The 22,293-nt window shown below is 48.9% G+C and overlaps 1 protein-coding gene across 7 annotated transcripts; it reads right to left on the reverse strand.

The window, feature by feature from the left end:
• Positions 1-277: 277 nt before the first annotated feature.
• On the reverse strand, positions 278-20,534 carry EPN3 (epsin 3). 7 transcript variants are annotated; one of them, XM_084648588.1, is made up of 11 exons: positions 20,110-20,532; positions 19,816-19,881; positions 13,672-14,376; positions 12,565-12,683; positions 7,612-7,695; positions 7,099-7,206; positions 6,380-6,464; positions 5,620-5,928; positions 3,994-4,104; positions 3,076-3,306; positions 278-2,022 (listed from the first exon to the last, which is right to left on the reverse strand). In XM_084648588.1, the coding sequence occupies exons 3-11, from the start codon at positions 14,243-14,245 to the stop codon at positions 1,706-1,708; spliced, it is 1,938 nt and encodes a 645-aa protein (XP_084504714.1). In that variant the 5' UTR covers positions 14,246-14,376; positions 19,816-19,881; positions 20,110-20,532; the 3' UTR covers positions 278-1,705. The 7 variants fall into 7 exon arrangements, with proteins under 7 accessions (XP_084504714.1, XP_084504717.1, XP_084504713.1 ...); XM_084648591.1 differs by having other exon boundaries at positions 7,612-7,692; positions 20,053-20,532; XM_084648587.1 differs by having other exon boundaries at positions 20,053-20,532.
• Between the last annotated feature and the right edge of the window lie 1,759 nt (positions 20,535-22,293).

Genomic DNA, 22,293 nt, shown 5'->3' on the forward strand with positions numbered 1-22,293 from the left:
CAAACCAGAATGGCAGCATTGTAAACTCACTTGGCAATGGTGTAAATGATGACCCAAGGTGTGAGGCAAGTGTGAATGCCAGAGATAGGGCAGCTATAGAAAAGGGATGGGTCTGGATCCAGAGGCCAGGCATTGCTGTGACGAGGCTTATGGGCAGACGGTAAAAGACACAGAAGGGGGAAGCAAAGCCTTCTTCAAACTTAGGAAGAGAAATAAAGGGTAAAGCCCAGACCAGTGTCCTGGGAAGTCAGAAGCCCCACACCGAAATACACTAGAATATTTTATTGTTTTACAGCCAGTTCATGTTTTCCTACATTCAGTTACAGCCATGAAGTCTCCGTAAACCATGCTGCTGCCTCTGCCCCTTTAGAGAAGTGTGAAACGTGTACACTAACGAGCTAACAACTGCCCGGCCACTCCCCCTTCTTAGTCCCATCACCCCTCCCTCTGCTGTGTTAGTGTCTCAGCGTCCTCCTCTCCCTCTGCACCGGGGTCTAATGGAGTTGGCCTGGAGTCCTCAAAGTGAGACACAGCTGGCACTCAGGATATTAACCTCACACTGTCCCCAGCCTACAGTCCCAGCTCATTAGCCCCTCCTCCCCCACTCCAATGTATTTCCCACAGAGCACCGCAGTCCTGGCAGGAGAGCTTCGAGAGGCTGAAACTGGGATCCAGTAGTTGAAGTTATCCAGGCCTGTGTGGGTTGTCTCAGAAGGTTTTGTCTCGTTGAGTTTAAGGGAGATGGGGTCAGGCTGGGAGGATCTGCACCAAGGCCGATGAACACATGGGGAACATCCACAAAGGATCAGCGTTCCAAAGGTCAGTGCCCCATGGAGAACAGTTCAGATGACAGCATCAGCGGAAAAGTGTTCCAAAGACCAGCACCCAAGCAGAGTAACATCCAGGTGACAGCAGCAGAGAAACCGGGTTCCCAAGAGTGACACCCAGATGTGGGGGAGGAAGACATCTGGATAAGGCAGGCAGAGAAGAGGGTCCCAAACATTAGCATCCAAATAGAGGAACATATGGGTGACAGCAGGAGAGGAAGAGGATTCTCGGGATCAGAGTTCAGTCATCCCCAGGGCCATGGGGAAAAGCATACAGGTGACTGGCAGAGGAAAAGGATTCTAAGGGGTACTCCTCCTGTCCCTGGGAACATCCTGACCTTCAGCAAGCGTTGGGGCGGCAAGTTTCAGCAAGTGATTGCACCTTCCATGCAGATTATAGAAGGATTCCTCTATCCCACTGATGGGCCCAGGATGATCTCTAAGAGATCTACAGTGACTAGAAAATGTCTGTTAAGATGCTTCATACTGGGCTCTCTGGGTACCAGCATATGGTGCTGGAGAGAGGAGGACCCTAGATAATTAAAGCCCTTTCTTAGGGACCCTCCATCTACTCTGCAGATCATGGGAATGCCAGCTGATGACAAGAGTGCCCTTATTGCCGTCAAAGGCAGATCTAGCCATCCTTTACCTGCCATGCTGGAGCAGGTAGTTCTATAGCACTTCAAGCAAGGAGATTCATGCTAACTGTGTCTCTGTAACCTGGGCAGGTGTTGGGTTAGGAGTTGCAGGTGAATGGTTTCCTCCATCACAACTAATGAACTGTTGCCCACAAGGCCTTTGCTTGAGAACACGCAAAGATTTCCATAATAGCTGGGGATGGGACAAGACAGACTACATGTAACACAGATCCAGAGACTTCAGAGGAAAGGGTTCATCACGCCCTGTGAGGCGGGGGGAAGAGCAGAGCCTGTCAGTGGCAACAAAGGCTGAGGCAGGTTACTGGGTAGCTGTGGAAACGGCCCTGCGCCGGCCTGCGGGAAGGCACTCATGGAGACGGGGAGGGTCATTGGGATGCTGCTGAGTGGAAGAGGGAGTGAAGCACTGTAGGTCATGGAGTTCATGGTCATCCCCGTGGCCATGCCTGGCACTGGGGAGCTGGTCCTCATCTGATTGAGCGTTGGTTTGGTCTGGTCACTGATGCTGAATGGGTTTGTGGGAGAAGGTGCACTGAGACCTGTCAGGAGAAAGTACACAGCATCATCAGGCATACAGCCTACAGGATGGGAAGTCAGGGGATAGGGTTAAAGGTCAAGGCTAATCTCTGGTCTCAAAACACACTGCTATTAAATTCAACTACTAAACCGATGAGTCAGGAACATTCAGGGTTTGACTCAACCCCAGAAATTCAGAGAGAAGACTGAAAAATTTAGCTTGAGAAGTTAAGTTCAAACCAAAGTTTCTGCCTTGAGTTTCAGGCTGACCTCCGTTTCCTGGCCAGGATCAGAACTTTAGTGTGGTTTTGTTTTTCACTGTGATACTAAGGGCAGAGCTCAGCCACTGTAGGTGCTACATGTTAAACCAAGTCATTGTGAAAATGTTCCCACTGGTCCGCCCACCATCCTTTTGTGGCCTTCAGCTCATGAGCCCCTCGAAAGTCCCACCTGTCATCCTTACATAGCCCGCCAAGAGCCTCAGGGTACATCTACACTGCAATGTAAGCCCAGGGTTAGTAGAATTCAAGCTAGCAGACCCTGGGTTTGTTAACTTAGGGCTTGAGCATCTACAGTCATTTGTAACCCCAGGTTAGGAATTGCTGAACCCCGGGTCTCCCAGCCTGGGGCTCCAGCATCTACACTGCATTGCGCAGGCCCAAGTTCAACCACCCATATCCCAGACTTCCTATCACCCTCCCAAAATGTGGCTGGCTCTAGCCTTTTGTTCGTGGTGCAGCGTGGGAAAATCTGACTGTCCACCAAACTGGACAACGAAAGCTGGCCTATGGGACTGTAGGATACTTTTTGCAGATTCCCAGAGCACAGGTTCAGTGGGGCTGCGTTTACACTGCAAAACAACAGGGCTTGAACCCTGGGTCCCGGGTTGACTCAGGCTCGGACCCTTCACCCTGTAGGGTCCTGGGACACTGGGTTAGTGCAATTTGTGTGTAGACAGAATGGGGATTAGGTTTGAGGTTTAACCTGGGCTTATGCTGCAGTGTAGGCATACCCTCAGAAACCACCCAACATCCTTCAGCGGCCTTTTTGACTGGGCCCTGCGCCCCATGACCCACCTGACAAAAATGGATTATGAGTCTTCAGGGTTGCAGGGGCAACCACCAAGGAGTCCAAATTCACCAGGGATGAGGCAGTTGGGCCAAGAAAGGATTCTGGAGTTTTACAATCTTTCCTCTCTTTGTCGGAGTCAGTAAGAGAGTCTCCTAAGCCCGCAAGATCAAAAACGTCTGTGTTCTTAACTCCATTCTGCTTGGTGCTGGGAATCAGGTCACCAAACAGGTCCAAATCTAGAACAAACAGCAGAGACTGAATAGCATAACCAAGACGGGATCATGAATTTCAAGAGAACAACAGGCAGAAGTGTGGACTGTCACGTGAGAGAGAAGCAGAGACGTTGCCTCTCTCTTCTGACTGTTGTGTCTTGAAGAATCACAAAGCACATTCTTGGATTGCCTTCACAAACACTTCCCTTTTATCTGGGACAACCTTTCCTTAACACAGAAAGTTGCTGCAGGGAGTCTAGCTCAGAAATAGCAGTCTCGGCTTCAAGAACCTGCACCCTCTGTCTACTCAGCAGCAGTTCGCAGCATGCATTGTTGCCAGACTCAGAAGACAAATGTCAATGGAAGTTTGCCCCATCTGATCCCAAGTATTTCTAGCTAATGGAAAAACAGTAGCTTGCGCGGACTCCACCTTCACCCATGTGCAAACACTTCGGGATAGTTAACCCTTGCGTCAGATGTCTAACACAGAGATGACGAGAGTGAGAGACTTTGGGGCCAGTAGCCATATGATATGGTAAGTTATAATCATGCAGATGTATGCCACAATATGAAACAAATATACCCTCCCACAGAGCCCCAGGGAAGCTCCCACCCTCACCTGCAGACACACCTGCCGACTTCCCCATTGTTCCGCAATGCCCTATTTATCCTTCCGGCCCCAGCACCCCTGATCTGTTAGGACTCTCTTACCAACAGGGCTGTTAGGCTTGATAGAGGATGGGGCCTGTGAGCTCTCATGCTCCAGCTGCTCGGTCGGCTGGGGTGGTTTCGCAAACAAGTCAAAAGTGACATCACCTGAAGCTGAGTGAAAGAAAGGAGACAGACAGACAGACCCAGAAGGGAAGCAAGGGGAAGGAAGAGAGGAGATGAAGGAAAACAACAGAGGAAGGACAGAGGGAATCAATTTTTAAAAGGGACAAAAACGAGGCAAGACGAGCAGAGATGGGGAGTTAGGGGTTAAGGAGAACGTAGAACACCAGAGAGAGGGAGAAAGGAATGAACTAGGTCAGTGAGTCCTGAAGCAGCCTGTATGAATGAGCCACCAAGTCCAAATCAGTGACCCACTGACCAACCAATGCCAGTGGATGAGACAGAGAAACTTAGCATACAAGGGAGGGCCCACTTCATGCATGCCATCCTCTGCAGCCCGGCAGGCTTCCCTGATTGTTAGTGCCTCAGAGGGCAACGGGAAGGTATGTTCAGACCAATCCCAGACCCGTAGGGACAGGCATGCCCCATGACTCCAGAAATCTGTCACCCTTCATTTCTATCCTGAGGCCTGCATAGACTGAGCAAAGCTAGCAACCCAAAGAAGTGCCAGTTACCTGAATTCCTTTCTCTAAAGGAAAGAATCATTGTTGAGAAATACTTAAATTCTGAGCTCTGTTGGGCAGGGGCAGGGACCATCTTTTGTTGTGTTTGTACAGCACCTTGCACAGGGGGGCCCTGGTACCATAGCTCCAAAGCACAATGGCAATGCAAATAATACATAAATAATCATCATTAATTAATAATTAAGGAAAGGAAAAGTTATTCACTAGGAGCTAGACTCTGATTTCATTCACATGGATTTAAATTCAGAGTAATTTCACTATGAATATATGTCAGTGTAAATGAGATCAGAATCTGGCTTCTTTTAAATACCCATTCCTCCACTGATTTCAGGTGAGTTACTGCAAGTTTACACCACTGTAACTCAGATCAGAATCTAGCCCTAAGAAATTTGTTCCCTCAGAAAGTATTCTTTGTCTGCAAATTTGTGCTTCTATTCATTGTGGCTCTGTTTCCCCCATGTAGGCCTTACCAGCACTGATATCACACTGTGTAGTCCAACTCTTCTAGCTTTCTTTTCCCAGAGGGACTAATGTAAATTCCTCCATCACACACTACTGTCCTCCTAGGGGTTTCTCCTTTGGGCATTGCAAGGGCTTTCACCATACACTGGACAGACCTGATCTGTGGTTTTGTTATTCTTCTCCCAGGGGGCTGTACCGTTTTCACTACAACTCTATTTTGAGTATAGACATGGCTAAGAGTGGGTCTATGTCTACCAGTGTGCTCAAGATTTAGGCGAAAAATCTGTTACATTCTCCTCCTCAGGAGAGGGGATCAGAGTGGAGTTGGCAAAGTGGACCATCAAAGACATTCCCTGGGAAGGAAATACAAGATGCAGGTATTGGCTGAGATTTTTAGAGGATCAGAGGAAACTGGATCCCAAAAGAAGATGTGATGGTAAGTATCATGAGGATGGCAGGAAGAATGATCCCGAGCTTCAAGTAGCAATGGAAACTGATGAACAAAATGAGCTTCTCTTACCTGCCCTGGGAGGATTGTCAACGACACCTCCCCAAGGATCAGCAGTACAAGTAGCATCAGCGGAAGCTTTAGAAGGTGGGGATGCCTTTACCCAGGCATCTGCTGATGACAGACTTGAAGAGAGGGGGGTCTTCTCCCAAGGGTCAGAGGAGGAGATTATGGGAGGAAGATCCCAAGGCCCAGTGGAGGTCTGGTTGATAGATGCTGCCATCTGGTTTAGAGGATCCCCGGAAGCAGCCGGGATTGGAGCCCAGGGGTCTGCAGAGGGGCCCCAAGAGGCTCCTGCTGGTTCCACATTGGACTTGAGACCTGAAAGACACACAGGAAGATGTGGAACACAGGCAGGGAACCATTCAAAGGCACTGCAGAGAGCATTGAAACACAGCCAGGGGTGAGGCAAAGGGGCAAATAGGTTAGAGAGGAGCAGGAGAAAGAAAGAACAGAAAAGAACAGGTAATCAAAAAAGAAACACATAAAGCAAAATGAGGCCAGAAGGCAGGGCGCATTTAGTAATCAGCCCATGTTTACCATTTGTCACCCTTCTTCCTTCATTTCTCGTTTCTGTTCAATAGCCCAGGTGTGGTTAAAAGCTGCTATGACAATGCAGTGAGTGAGCAGAGGATAAGGGGAAAGGGCAGACAGAGAGAACACAAGCAAAGATTCTTACTGTTAGGTTTCCCAGAATTGGACAAGGACAGAGCTGGAGGGGAGAAGGTTCTGCCATTCTCCCAAGCATCAGCAGATTGAGAGTTGCACCCACCTGGAATATCCCATGGGTCAGCTGAAACATGAGTTGAAGTTACTGGCACTGGTCCAAAAATGTCTGCCAGCTCCACAATAGAGGACTAGAATTGTAAGGAGTAAAAGAAACAAGTTAAGGCTCAGGGATACCTGCAAGGCCTCGTCCGATATTGCTCCTGCAGCGAAAGGGGCTACTAGAGGGGTTTTTCCCAGGTAACCCCAGACCTCACCCTATACTTCCTGCAGAGAAGCAACCTAACCTTAGATCTGGGCAGGAATGGTCTGATTTGGCTCCTCTCAGTAGTCAAGAAATACGTCATTTAAAATCTATTCCAGCTAAAGCTTTACATGAATGCAGTGCTCACGCACAAAGCCAGCGGGACAGCAAGGCTAGCTGAACTCTTCTACTTATGCAGAGCAGAAACAGGGCAAGTGTCTCCCAGCCTGTTCAAACCCATCCTGGAGGGACAATCCAGGGGTAATTCAGTTTCCCTGGTCAGGCTGCTAATGAGGTGTGAACTGCTATGGGGAGTCTTTTTTTTTTAATCATGCAGACATGGAGAATTACACAGAGATCACCAGATCAAGTCACATACACCACTGAACAGCCATCAAGGAATAATCCCTTTGCTCATTACCAATCTAGGATAGATTTGAACCAGATACCAAGAGATGAAATGTTCTGTACCCCATTATATATCTCCACAGCCATCCAGACAACCAGCTAAAGCTTTTCACCTGACTTTTCTTCATCTTCTCCTCTTCTTCCTCCTCCTCGATACCCGTGTGGGTCTCTTCCAGTGCCCTCTGTAGCAGTGAGTTCTCTCCTTGGCATGCCCTCACTTCCTGCAGTCAAAATGGACAGTGCATATGTCTGGGATGTGAACAGTAAAGACACAGGATAAAGGATCACCGATGTGCACTGACTCTCTGCAGAGAGACCAAGGGCAGGGGTTGCTGTGCATTACAGTTTTGGGCATTAGCCAGCGGCCAATTACTGATGTATTTGCACATTTCATGATAAATCCACAGATAGGAATATTCAGTGCACAGCTTTAAGAGCAGTGAACGTAAGTTTACAGCGAAGCAGGCACCAGAAGCAGAAGGACTGGGGTACACCACTTCCCAGGAAGACACCAAGCAAGGCAGAAAGTTGCACAATGTTTAATACTCCAAAGGTCCATTTAGAAACTCATGAAGTTAGAATCCAAGAAGAGGAAAGTGCCCTTTGATCTGCTGCGTGTGGGGTACCTTCTCATGCTCCTTTTTGCTCAGGCTGAGTGCTATCTGCAATTGCAATTCTTCATCTGTGCTGGTGGCTGGAGGAAGTGGCTGCTGCCAATGAAGGAGAACTGAATGAAATTGCTTCTTTGATTCGAGGTCTCTGTATTTGCTACCAAATTATCCCCTTCCTTGTAACCATCTTTCTTTCAATCCCTCACCTGTTATACAGTAAGTCTTTTTATTCAGTCATTTATCCATTCATCTGGTGCTACTCTTTCTTCCATCTAGCTAGTCAACCACCGATCTTAATGTCTATTCTTTCATCCATCCATCATCCATGCACCAATCCATCTGATCTTTCCTCCATATACTCATCAATCAGGCTCTCTTTCCTTTTCCATCCAGCCATTCACCCACCCACTGTTTTGTTTGTCTGTTCATCTACTCTTCTAGCACTCTGCCCATCAATCCATTGCTGGAGGGGCTGGTTTAGAAGCTTCTGGTTTGAAACACCAACACCTTGAAACCACAGGTTTGAATCCTGGCACAGTTGACTTAGCCCTTCACATTTTTTAGATACATACATGTAGCTTCTTAGCAAAGTCTTTGAGGTGAGGCCATAACACCAACATCCCATCTGTACTACATGAACATAAAAGATCCCATATCACTTTTCTTAAGTCCTCCCACTGTGGTGCCATAAGCTGGCTGCTGCGCTCCACCTCAGAGGTGGCTGCACTTCAGTGACGTTGTCTTGTAAAGCACTGTGGGATCCTTCAAGATGAAAGGTGGTACATTAATGTAAGATGTTGTGTGTCCACTATTATTTGACATACAAACACCTTGCCACTTCAGACTCATCTGGGCCCGATAAGATTCTATCTTGCATTGTGTTTATGGTTATAACTTTTCTTTAGACTTTTAGCTGCTTGGCTTGTCAGGCCTCTAACCATACAGCTTCCCCAGTGACACTTCTTCCCCTTGCTGAGGTCAGAGCATATCAAGGGCAGCCCTTGCAAAAGCTAAACACTTTGCAAACTGCTCAGGAATTCAGTGGATATTTCTGCTCTTTTATCTCCAGGGGAACATCATTAGCAGATCTTCCCTTAATAACATTGATAAAGAGTAACAACAGCTCCTAGCATTGCTATAGCAATTTCTAAGGATCAGAGAGCTCTACAGGTGTTACTGGTTAATCCTCAACACCCTTGTGATGACAGCATTATCTCCACTTTTCAGATGGGAAAATTGAAGTGCAGATGGTTAAGCAAAGATCTTATAGTTCAGGGGTGGCCAAATGTACTGATCCCCTGAGCCGCATACAACAATCTTCAGAAGTTCAAGAGCCAGGGCACACGTGCCAAGGCTCCAGCCCTGCGGGAGGTTCCTGACGGGGCTCAGGGCTTCAGTCCTGCTCCTGCTGAAGTCCAAAGACCCCCCTCCCCACTAGGCAGAAGCCACTACCCCACCACCCCGTTGCAGGCAGAGGTCCTGTGCTTCCCCCTCTTCCCAAGTCTGGTAGTTGGAGAATGGGGGGAAAGACATGGGGGGCTCTGCGAGCTGCATTTTAATGGTAAAAGAGCCACAGTTTGGCCACCCCTGTTGTAGTGTATTAGTGGTACAGCCCATAGGACAACCCAAGACCTTACTCCCAGTCACATCCTTACAACTGTGGACCATGTTTCTTCTCTCAACCGATGATAAAACTAAACAGATTTATGTACTGCAATAAACTCCGTCCCTCCTTCCATCTCATCACTAACTGCTGGAACAGCAGTGGTTCCAACTTCATCCAATAGGCACACAAACAGCCCACTGAAATACTGCTACTCTGCATGTTGGAAAATATTCAGATCTTGTCTTCAGTGTAGAACGCTACCACATTGGGGGCCTCATTATACCACGGATCAGTCTTGCAGTGGGGGGAGGACCAGACTGCATTTTGACCATGTCCCTTCATGCTGAAAACTTGGATTTGGTGAACATACAGTTTGGGCCCTTCTCCACTAAAAGGTCAAACATGCAGATGGGACCACAACTACCAGCCACACCTATTCACAACCCTACAGAATCCTTCAGCAAGGCCTGATGGTCTGTGAAAACTCATTGGCGCTAAAGCAGCCAGGAGCAGTGGAGGAGGGCTATTCTGCATGACACAGTTTGACCTAGATGCAGCAGTGGCTCTGGGGTCCCATTACTTGGAGTGGGGGGCAAGTACTTTGGGACCCTGGGAGGTCACTATTTTAGAAACAAAACAACCTTTCAGGAGCCCAAGGGCTAGTTAGACCCCTAGAAACTCTTGGATTTTAAGAGTTTAAAAAAGGAAAACTTGGCTCCTGTGTCAATGGTTAGCTGTGAAAGGATGAAGACTCACCACTCTGTCGCTGTTCCATTGTTTAATATTGGATAACTTTGTACATATTTTGGCCTTTTTGACAATAATGTGGGGCCCCTTGAAGACTGTTGGAGGGAGAAGGAGAAACAAATGTCCCCTTTGCCTACCCCCTTCCCCGGTTGTGCCTGGCCTACCTAGATGGGTGGTTCTAATAAGCTTCTCTTTGACTAGCACGTTCCTTCAGCACTAACCACAGCAGCTTCCCTGATAAGGTTTGGGAAGCTACATCTCTGGGACAAAAATAGGGACACAAGTTCTCTGAAGTCCATCCAAGAGCTTCCAGGAAGGGAAGGGTGGGAAATGGTAACTATTTTGCTCAGAAACAGGGATGGTGACCATGTAGGTAGCAATCATATAACCAGCCAGGCCTCCAGCAACCGTGGGTGGCTCCAGCACAAAGAGGAATGCTAAGGCCTAGAGCCATGCCTGGCACAGGGACAACTTCAACCACCAGAGGCTAAGCCAGGAGAAGGTGTTTGAGAGACATTTTGGTCCAACCAAGCTTAATTTAAACATAGACTACAGTGAGGCGGGAAAGCCCTGACCCTGGAGGTGTCACCCAAAGTGTCCCTCAGTGGCTTTGTCCTCCTCAAATATCATCAGTATCATTAGAGAGAGGCAGTGCCGGTTAGCGTTAATCTCAGCCTGTGTGTTTGTGTGTAAACAAACAGTCACTGCCTGGAAAGGGGGAAGCAGATCAGCTGATAAGAGAGCTGGGGAAAGTACATGAAGGACACATGCTCTAGGCTGGGATTTTGGGCCTGACTCTAACATGATGAATATAACAGTGAGACGGGAACCCATTAGGTTATCTTGTCTCCCCTCCCCTCCCCCTGGCCAAGGCAGAACTGCTTTCTATGATGTCTTCCAGAGCTTTGTCTAGCCTCATTTCAAATGATCCCAAGTGACTTAATTAAACACAGTCATGTGGAATAAAGTTAGTCATCCGATGCCCACACACTAGCACAACTGCATTCAAATCACAGCTAGAGTCACCAGTACATGGACCAGTTCTGCAGGATGTTTGCAGTTCCTGGTACAGAACCCATTCTCCCCAGGGGGACACAGGTTCCCCCTGGTATCTGCCAAGGAAATAACAGAATCACTCTGGGCACATCAGCATAAAACCTTCATGGTTAAAGTAACAGAATCAGAGTAATTTATACATGAAAGACAATGGGTGAAATCCGGACCCCATTGAAGTCAATGGCAAAACCCGCATTAACTTCAATATCATCAGGATTTCACCCAATGTATTTAGAGCAGCTGATTACATATGAGCTGTTCGGAGTCCTGATTCCACATCTCCAGACGGAATTCTATTTACCTTCTTTGAAACCACCTGATGATACATGTAAAGGGACAGCGGCGTATTAACGCCGAGGCCAACAAGGCCTAGGCCTAGGGCGGCAAATTTGCAGGCGCGGCAAATTTATAATAGCAGCCAGAGGCTGCTTCCCCCAGTGCCGGTTTGTGCCTTCTGCCCCTGGCTCCGCCCCAACTCCACCCCTTCCCTGCCCCCTCCCTGCCCCTATTGGTCCCCTTCCCCAAATGCCCGTCCCAGCCCCGCCTCCTCTCCTGAGCATGCCGTGTTCCCCACCTTCCCCGCTCCTTTGCGAACCTGTTTCACGCACAAGCACTGGCAGGGAGCAGGGAGAAGCAGGACCCAGCGGCGCGCTCAGGGGAGGAAGCAGAGCGGAGGCAAGCTGCGGGGGGGTGGGGGGGTCGGGGGGCAATTATTTCTGGGCCTAGGGGTGGCAAAATCATTAATCCGCCACTGGAAAGGGACCATTCATCTTCAAGGCAACCACACAGAAGAAAGGGTTTAGATGGACCGCATCTATCTTTCTGAGACCGTGTGGTATTGATTTAAGATGTACTGGTACAGCGCACACACCAAGTCCTAGGCTCACTTGTATGCACAGTATATGAAATGGGCAACAACTGTGCAATAAATCCTCATCATGCCACAATATGTTGGCGTGCTGTGTCTGCATGGAGCAGCCAGTGAGAAAACAATACTGTGCACACTAGCATGCGGGTTGACAGAGCCTAGAAATCTCTCTCTCATGCCTTACTACCATGATCCCATAGACTCAGAGACTTTAAGGCCAGAAAGGACCATCATGCTCATGTCGTCTGTCCTGCACATCGCAGGCCCCCGGACCTCACCCACCCATTCCTGTAATAGGCCCATAACCTCTGACGGAGTTACTGACGTTCTCAAAACTTGATTTAAAGAATTCAAGTTACAGAGAATCTACCATTTACTCTAGTTCAAACCAGCAAGTGACCCGTGCCCCACACTGCAGAGGAAGGCAAAACATATCCAGGGTCTCTACCACTCTGACCTGGGGGGAAATTCCATCCTGACCCCAATAAGGCAATCAGTTAGACCCTAAGCATGTGAGTAAGACCCACCAGCAAGACCCCTGAGAAAGAATTCTCTGTAGTGACACAGAGCCCTCCCCAGCGTGAGTCCCATCTCCAGCCACTGGAAATGTTTGCTCACAGCAGTCCTGGATGGGCCACATGACATTGCAGGCAATCACACCACCCCGCAGGAGAGAGGCAGCAAACATTACCTTCTCAGCCTCCTCTCGACTCATGGCTAGTGCAAGCTGTAACTGCAGCTCCTCCTCTCCAGTCGTCTGGGGTCTTGCCTGTTCCAGGTCTGAGGCGTGCTGAGGGGACGAGGAAGAGGCTGAGATAAAAAAAAAAGAGGAAGAATTCAGATTGAAGGAGGAAGAAGAAAAACAGAATCTCTGGAGCTGGGATGTTTCTAGGAGTCAATCCGCATTGATCACTACCTTCTCCTCCTCAACGGGCTTTTCTGCTCTCCCCTCATTCCCACCACCCAGCTCACGCTACAGGACCTTCATGCTCAGCAACTGCCCTAAATGCTTGGGAAGCTGCTCCTCATGTCACTGATGTCCCAGAGCACTCAGAGAGACAGTCTGCCTTTAAAGAGCTGGAATTCAACCACCAGCCTGGTTAAGGAGAAGGGTGGGGATCGGGGTCAGGATGCAAATAGAACAGTTACCCCCCAGGAATAAAATTGTGTTTTCCGGCAGGGATCCTGTTAGCACAAGAATCTCTACACAATGGCAGGGGGACTTCACCAAAGCAGGCAGCTCGGTGGGAGGATAGGAAACGATCAGAAAGTATTTGAGGCTGATATCAAAATAAGCAGCTGCTAGAGAAAGGTTTTAGAGTTGCAACCTTCTAACATAAACAATCCCCCAGTGTTTGAGATGGCATCTGTGAGGTGCTTCCTTCAGTTCCGTGCTCCGAGTGCCTTGTTCACCCATCAATAGTAATGCCTTGAAGGCCGGGAGCAATTCAGACTCTGTGAGATGTAGAGTCCCAGCCTTAACTTTTACTCTCCAGAATGCTGCACGTGAGGATGGCCCAGAGGAAGACCAAAGGTCACCTACCCCATGACATTAGAACAGGAAGAAACCTGTGTCTGCTCCACAGTGGAGACTACTGGCCATGTGGCTAGAAAGTAACCGATACGGATTTTGAGCCACTGCCCTAAAAGACAATGTTCTGGACAGGACTGCCAGGATAGACAAGAGCAAGCCCAGACGTTTCTTCTGAACTTCAGACATCCAGTGATCCACTGCCCTTGGGTCAGAAACGCCCACACTCTCCATACCACCCACGGTCTGTAGCACTATAGCACTTACAATTAAAGGATGATGGAGACCCCCTCGGCTTGCCATAGTCTTCTCCATATTGCGATGTCCGCCTGCCATAGGAGAGCTGCTGGCTGCTGCTGATGCCCGTGCCCTCAATGGACATGCGCTCTTTGGTTTTCAGGGCATGAGCCCTTTCCTGCTTCAGCCTCTCCTCATCCTTCAGCAGGCCCATGACCTGCTTGACTTTCTCCCGCACGTTTATGCCTTGGTCCTTGCCATCGCGGTCTGTGTACTGGAAGTCTTTCAGAGTCTGAATGGTGTAAAGGTTCTCCCGGCACTGATGGGCCACCTTCTCTGATCCAGTTTTGATGAGGTAGTCCAGCAGGGTCAGTGCCTTGTACACATGGCGCCAGTTCTTGCCACTGTCATTCAGCCGCCTCCAGATCATCCCCATGATCTCTGCAAAAGCCACCGTGTTGAAGGTCAGATCTGCAATCTCAGACATCAGGGAGCTGGGTGGGCCCCAGGAGTCATTGGAGGTCGCCTCACGCACTTTGATCTCCGCCTCCGAATAATTGTGCACAATGTTTTTTACCTGCCGGCGCAAGGCAGAGGTAGTCATGGCTGAACCTTGCAGAAAGTCCACAACGGGCAATGAAGAACTGAGGAATAAACAGTCTGGGACCCAGGGGGAAAGTCACCGTTCCAGCTTCACCAGTGAAAGAGCTCTAGCTCACTAGGTTTCACGTTGATCTGGAAAACAGACAGAAAGTGTTAAATACAATCACCAGTGAAAAGGGGACCCAGTCTGCATTCCCAAAGCACTTCTGTTGCTCTCTGGCAGCACCTGCAGTAATTTTCACCTTTAATGTGTATAATCAAGACATATTAAATGTAATATGAAAAATTATAATACTTCTATTCCATACATCCATGTATTTTGTGACTTAACCTTGCTACCTACTGCAGCTAAAGGCAAACAAGGTAAATTTTTATTTGTTCGAGATGAATCCAAAGGAAAAATCATATAGAAAATAAATAGTCAGTTCTTATAGTTTCTCCAGATATCTCCTCTTGTATTCTACGGAAATATTTGGATTGGATTTTACCATGTGGTTCTGCTCCTAAAAGTAACTGTCTAAAAATGGCACCTTCTTCCCCCAAAGATCTGCTTCCTCTATGTACAGAGTCACACATAGTGGCAAAAATAGGTGTGTACTGTTTTCTCAATGGAAACACACTATGGGAGAGGGAAATGGATTCCATTCTGTTGATTCTATGCATCATCAGAATTGTTAACTAAGTTCCAAATGCATCTGGGTTCAATTCTCCCTTTAGTCGACATGGTTTTTTATACTGGTGCTGATGCCACAGAAGGAAAAGAAAACCAGCATGACTCTCAGATCCCAGTGTGCATTGGCAGAGCTTGCAGTCAGAAAACCAGCCACCTTTTTACAAGTAAACTCAGCAAATAAGCTGCTTTGAGAGGCAATAAATATGGAATCCCCAGCTGTTGTTTTCCCAATCACTTGTCGAACTGGGATTCTTCTCCTGGAAATTATCCATGGCCTTCTCCTGTTAGAGAACAATTGGCTCAAGACTGAGGATTAGCGCATCAATTTGGATAAAATAAGAACCTTTCACCCCAACAAACCTGTACCCCCACACTCAAACTACCATTCTCTGAGCTTGTATGCTGGTTCTGGATCCCAGCAAGGGAAGCAGGTGCTGAAATGCCACAAGAGCCTATTCTCATGATATTTCCTATCAGGAACAAAGGTGCTAGAGATGACAAGATTTCTGACCCAGTTCCGTGCACCCAGGCATTCTGGGTAAGCATCCCAAACTCTACAGTGCTTAGGCAGTCAAACTGATCCTGAGAATGTTAAGGTCTGAGAATGCTGAAATTTGTAGAGCCTCTCTATGCACCAGGGGCCAAATCATGGCTCCACAGAAGTCAACCGGAGCTTTGCTATTGGCATCAGCGGAGCCAGGGTTTCACCCCAGACTTTGGGTTCAGTTACAGTCTGATGCAGGAATTTTTTTCAGGGTATATTTCCATCCTGCATCTTTGTAGAGAAATGACCGGCAGGTTCACCAAACCTTTTCCTCTCTTTCCTAGTTTCTCTCACGGCATTACTGAGGTAACCCCTTGTTCTGGGAATGGACACTGATGGGGGCCATTAAATCTGAAGGTGGGATATGCCAAGCAATACTTCCCCTCAGGGTCTGAGCACAGGCATTTCACAGAGCCCCTGTTGCCTGAAGCACAGGAAGATAAAGTCTGGACCTAGTATTTAGTGGTGTATCTGAAACAAGTGTGGTGGTTTCAATCCAGCTCCTGGGTGTCCACATCTCACCTGGTGCTAACTGTCCCCACTGTTATCAGTCTCAGCAGAGAAGCTGAATGCAGCCTGGGTCATGGAGACTGAGTTACTCTCCATCTGCCCTGGTAACTTCAGGCTCGGGTCATTCTGGTGCAGGAAACTTAGACTACTCTTGCCTGTCCTGTAACAATAACCTCGAGCACTTCACACACATTAACTCAATTAGTCCTCGCCAGAGCAGGGAAAGGCTGCGATCCTCCCTTGACAGAAGGGATAACTGAGACACGGAGGTCAAGTGACACCCAGCAAGCCAGCGGGGCAGATCAAGATGAGAACACACAAGGCTCTGACACTGGCCTTGGGCTCAGCCCACCAGACCACATGGCCTCCTGCTGCCACTGTGCCCATCCTGCAGATCGAACGGAAGGCTCCAGCTCCTTTCAAGAGCACAAAACTCCCTACAAATTCTTTTTTAAACAAGTGCATTCCCCAAGCGGGGTCTCTGTCATGTTCCTACCAGGCTGCAGCCCACCTAACTGCTAATGTTATATCCAAGCAGAGGTAGCAGGAGAGAGGGGGCTGGAGGGAGAAATTAATTTGATAGAGGGTGGAGGTGGTGGGTGCAGAAAGATAAGAACATCTTACTTTGAATTTTCTTTTGAATGAGCACAAAGTATCTCTCTCTCTCATGCACACACACACACTCTAACACACACACGGGGGTGCAGAGCAGCTAAGCCGTCCTCCAGAGTCCCAGGGACAGGACTTGCACATGTAGAAAGTAACCCTCAGCCCTGTTGCAATGAAAAGACGATGCATGTTACAATGAGGTTTTCAAAGCTGTGTCAACAGTAAGGAAATTGGGACCCATGACTCTCCACCAATGGTAGTGAGGGTGATGGCTGCAGCGTAGACAGGGTACTGATGTTTTAAAACGGTCATTTAAATCTAGTCTGAGTAAGCTGCAGGACCCCAACGTTCTGGAAGGGGAGACAATCAGGGCAGGAGTTTCCCCCACTCCAGTTCTCTGGTGATGGAGGGAGCGTAAGGATCCTGTGAGCTGTTTCCTCCTTCTTCTTCCTTGGGAGAAGGGCAAACCATGAATTGCAGAGCTACCCCAATGACCTCTTGGTTTGCTTGTGCTCAAGGCCAACCTTTGCTTTCTAGCCCCACTCCCTTCACTTCCCCTGCTTCACTTCTTGTGCTCCAGCTAATGTACGCTTGGAGATCACTGCACAGCACTGCCCACACTGCCCCAAAGAGAAGACACAAGTCTGACCTGTGCTAGAGATCCTCTCCCAATTCCACACTCTGACTGGGTTTACCCCTGACCCTGCACTCCCAAGAGTGGGGAGACACAGTGGTTTCAGTCCTCACCTCCTGGCTTGAGAGGCAACTATGCTCCCCGGAATTCAGTTGCTACATCTTGTTTTCATCCTTACCCTTCCTAAGTGACTCAGCTATAACCTCCATTAGGGAACCTCATTTTCTCCATGACGGAGTCGGGGCTGAAAATAGCTTCATGTGAACACACCCACAAAGAACACGCATCTCCCACCACCTTCCATTAAAACCAGTCAGGTCCTACAATTGCTTTGAGAACACCTTAGATCTGGACAGGCCCTACTTCTGCCTGGGTATGGCCTGGTTAACCCCATGGCCATAGGTGAAGATCAGGCCACCCACCCACCCCCAGCCAGTGTAGGCATCACACTCACCGAGGCAGAGGGAGAGGAATCTGCAGAGATGGCTCACAGGGCTAAAGAAGTTTCTTTCAAGATATTTCCCTGTATTGATTTCCTTTCACAGTGCAGCCCAGCTCAACCCGCCTACTGTCTTTAGATCTTAGGGCGGCTAAATGCCAGTAAAATGACTGCAACCAGAGACAGCAGTACCCGCCAGGGGTGGGGGGAGACGGTCACTCCTTACTGCTTAAAAACAACCGAGCTGATCAAGTTAAGTTCTTCACGATCAAGATCAGCACTTTCCCTTCTGACTGCAACAAGGTTATTGATGAAGTTCCACCTTCCCTGCTAGCGAATGCTAGGCTTTTGCTGATTAAATTCTCCCTTGTATCAAAGCCTCAGCTCGAGACATTCCCTTCTGGCTCCCAGCAGGTTCCCTCTTCAGTAGAAGCCCCAGGTCCGGACATTCCCAATGTGCCAACTAGCACCAGGATTGTCTCCAGCCGGCAGCATGAGCTGTCCCTACAATTATTCACCTGCTTGCAAAACTTCCCAGAAAGTTTTCAGTTTTTATGACGTCCAGAAACACAGGAATGAAAGGAGAAAAAACAAAAGTCGGACATGGGTGGCGACCTGGAGCAGGCAGAGTGTTTGTGCCTGGAGCCCTGCCAATGGTGTTAAAAGCAGTGAGTTTTATCAAACACAATATCCCCAGGAATATAAAGGGAGTGAAACAGAAACCGTGTGGTAGATAAGGCAGCACCAGGCAGCCTCATATGGAATTACTGCAGTGACCTTGAGCAGAAAGCCATCAGGTGGGGAGAAGGACACAGTGGCTCGGCACTGAACCAAACTGCAGGGTCTCCAGCAACCAGGGAGCTTTAGTGATCCCAGCAAAGGGGAAAAGAAAGTGTCTCGGGAGGCAAAGAGAGAGAGAGACTGGAGCAAGAGGAGGCAGGGAGGGGAGAGGAAGAGAGACAAGTAATGATTGGGGAAGAGTGGCGGGGGCAGGGGGCAGACTGAGAGGAGAGAAACAGGAAACGGAGAGGGAAAGACTCAGGGTGACAGACAGGGAAAGGGCAGATGTCAGCAAGATGAGGATGGGAGAAGGAGGAGAGAGAGATGGGGAAGAGAAGAGAAAGATGGGAAAAGCCTTGTTAACTTTAGCAAGGTGCACGGCCCTCCCTCTTGGAGAGAACGTTGCCCAAAGCAGGTGAAATCCAAACAGCAATCAGTATAACAGTGCGAGGAGTCAGCCCTCGGCAAAGGCTCCATCACAGGCTGCTTTACCCTGTGCCAGAGATGCTGCTAATAAACCCGCAGCCAGGTTCCAAAAGGCCATTGCCACTGGCTGCTCCCTTCTTGGTATGCCCCACTGGGCGCCAGGCTCACAGGCTAGTACCCAGTGCTGAGGGAGGGAGATAAGTTACAGGAACTGGGAAGGGGTCGGCTCTTCTTACAGCTGACAAAGATAGAAAGGGAGGAAAAGACAGAGCAAGAGACAGGGAGGGAGGGGGAGAGACAGGGAGTCTGGCTGCGAGACCAAGGGCGAAACTTGCCAAGAGCCCAACCAAACACTCAGGTTCTGAGGAAAATCCTACCCAGCATGAAATCAAAGACAGGGGCCCACCCTGACGTGTTCATGTAACTACATGCAAGCACACGCAAAGCACACCCTTACCCCCTCGGCTGCATATGCCTCCATTCGGATCTGCAATAGCTTGGGGAATTACATAATCCCCCGGGGATCTTCTTTTCCCTTCCCAGACGTCTGGAACTCCGGGCCCTTCTCCTGCGTGGAGGGTATTTCACAGGCAGAGGGGCACCACCGCTTCAAGAGAACAAGGGACCCCAGGGCAGGTGTCCTGAGGGGAGGCCTGAGCTGAAGTCAGCCAGCCTGCCCGGGGAAGTCTGTTGTACTGAGTGGAAGTGGCCACAATGCTCAGATGACCAGTGTGACACCAGGGATGGTGGGGGGAGGAGACAGGGAGGGGGAGTTGACACCAAGGGAAGGGGTTGGGTTTAGGAGCTGGGGCTACACTTCAAGGCTCCCCTGTGCTGTTCTATCCATATGGTACTGAATCCCTTGTGTGTGAACACCCCCCACCCCACAGTCACCACCATCCAGTACCCCAGGGAGCTTGTGGGGGGGGGGGGGAGTAGGGGAGGCTTTGCCCTACCTCAGCCATCCTGAAACAGACTCATCTCAGAAACTTCAGGCAGCTCACTGCAGGAGGACCCGAGCTCTGTTGGGGAAAAAAAAATTCCTACAGCTTTGCCAGACTAGTGATGAAAATCAAAATGTGCTTCACTGCAGTCTGAGATACTCCAGCATCCAGAACCTTCCTCCCCACCCCCACCCTCCTCCAACCTGCCATCCAGTCACCTTCCTGCTTACCACAGGATAGCTCCTGTACCTGGCTATGGTCCCCAGACATCCCAGCTCCGCAATGCACAGGGAGAAGGAGTCTTACTTCTGGCACTGGCTTCGTCCCTGTGAGTCTGAGCAGCTTCCCCTCTGCAGAGTGCAATCAGCAGACAGTGCTCCGATCAGCCCTTATGCTGTTCCCTGCAGATGACTGTCCAGGCTTGGTGCAGGTTCAATCCCAGAGTTCCTAAATCCATCCCATCCAGCAAGGGCTACATCCCCTCCTCGCTGCTACCCCCAGCGGTCCTGAGGACCCGGCAGTGTGTGGACGGGGAGAGCTATGTTGTAGTGTAGATTATCCCCTGCGACTGTCAGAAATCTCTCTGCTTCTTGCACACGCTGTGAAAGTTGCTAAGCTGGCTGGGCAGGTCTGTCTCAGCTCTAACAGGACACAGGCAGGATTGGCTGCTCTCATTAACCCCTTCAGGACCACAGACTTTACAAAAGCTCCCAGTTCTTATTGTCCCAGCGATGATCTGCCACCGTGAAGCCTAGGGGGCTAGCAGAAAACTCCCAGCTCTCTTTAACCCTTTAGTCTCTGTATGCAATAGGGAAATGACGACGGGACCCCCTTCCTGGGACTGGAGGAAAGAGAAATGCAGACAGTGTACGGAGGGTGGAGGATGTTTAAACGCTCAGTCACTGTCCCCTTTGGCTTCCAGCCAGTCACTTTTTTTAAAGCCAGTGTTCTGACGTAGTCCAGGGCCACAGCCTCCTCTGGACTCCGCCAGCTGATCACAATGCACCCCCAATGGCGTCCCAGCCCCCTTTCAGTCGCATCTGTTAAGATTCTACAGGATCTAAATTTGGAACAGCCCAAAGGAGCAGCCCTTTACTTTCAGCCTGTCCCACTACCTCTCATCAGTTGTGGGAGGGAGATTTTTGGCTTCCATCTGTAGTGTGGTGGCCCTTCCCTGCAGAGCAACCAGACTCTGGCTCAGGGAGTGAGGCCCCTCTGTCATGTACATCGGTCAGACTGGACAGTCTCTACGTAAAAGAATAAATGGACACAAATCAGATGTCAAGAATTATAACATTCATAAACCAGTCGGAGAACACTTCAATCTCTCTGGTCACGCAATTACAGACATGAAGGTCGCTATCTTACAACAAAAAAAACTTCAAATCCAGACTCCAGCAAGAAACTGCTGAATTGGAATTCATTTGCAAATTGGATACTATTAATTTAGGCTTAAATAGAGACTGGGAGTGGCTAAGTCATTATGCAAGGTAGCCTATTTCCCCTTGTTTTTTCCTAACCCCCCCCCCCCAGACGTTCTGGTTAAACTTGGATTTATGCTGGAAATGGCCCACCTTGATTATCATACACATTGTAAGGAGAGTGATCACTTTAGATAAGCTATTACCAGCAGGAGAGTGGGGTGGGAGGAGGTATTGTTTCATGGTCTCTGTGTATATAATGTCTTCTGCAGTTTCCACAGTATGCATCCAGTGAAGTGAGCTGTAGCTCACGAAAGCTTATTCTCAAATAAATTGGTTAGTCTCTAAGGTGCCACAAGTACTCCTTTTCTTTATTCCAGAATAAGTCAGATCTCTTGCTGTCATCACCACCACCCACACTCTCCCCCAGCCCGGCCTATTATTTTAATCACTGACAGGATTTCAGTTTTTTTTTTAAATATTAGTAATCCCTGACATCTACTTAATAGAGAATACATCTTCTGTGCAGAGACATTCTTGTGGGTAATCAGTCATTAATTCCCTCCCACACCCCCACTATATGATGCACAGAGAGTGGGAGCTTTGAAAGCAGTCCCACGTATGTCCACTCCAAAGCCAGGCCAAGACCCATGTAAGCAGGTCTACTCATGTTGAACTGGGCCATGGAGCCAAAGGTTCTGCCTCAGGCTACACCAGAGAAGGTAATCTGGGAAGATACCTAACAGCTACCTCCTGGGCCGCTCTGAGTCTCATCAGGATGACCCTCAACTCAGACTTTGTTGCTGTCTGAAAGACTGCCTATCAGGGGAAAGGGAGGAAAGATGGATGCCAGATTATGCTCCTGTCTGGGAATTAGAGCATACACTCCCAGAGTGAGTGGAAAAGAATGCCACCAGAATCCTCTTTCATGAGCTGGCCAACAGAATCTCCCCAGTGGAGATAAATCAAGAGGAATACCATCTGGCCGGTCTGAGACACTGTCTTTTCTTTATCTTCACTTTCTGTTTATGAGGATGTCTGTGTTCTGATGTTATATGGGATATAGTCA

This window comes from Lepidochelys olivacea (genome assembly GCF_965140295.1).
Source record: "Lepidochelys olivacea isolate rLepOli2 genome assembly, chromosome: 14".
NCBI lineage: Eukaryota > Metazoa > Chordata > Testudines > Cheloniidae > Lepidochelys > Lepidochelys olivacea.

Coding starts and splice junctions, on each gene's coding strand:
- EPN3 (XM_084648588.1), bottom strand. CDS start 14,245: ATGACTACCTCTGCCTTGCGCCGGCAGGTAAAAAACATTGTGCACAAT. Junction 7,207..7,611: donor GCAAAAAGGAGCATGAGAAG/GTACCCCACACG, acceptor TTTTGACTGCAG/GAAGTGAGGGCATGCCAAGG. Junction 5,929..6,379: donor TGACCCATGGGATATTCCAG/GTGGGTGCAACT, acceptor TGTGTCTTTCAG/GTCTCAAGTCCAATGTGGAA.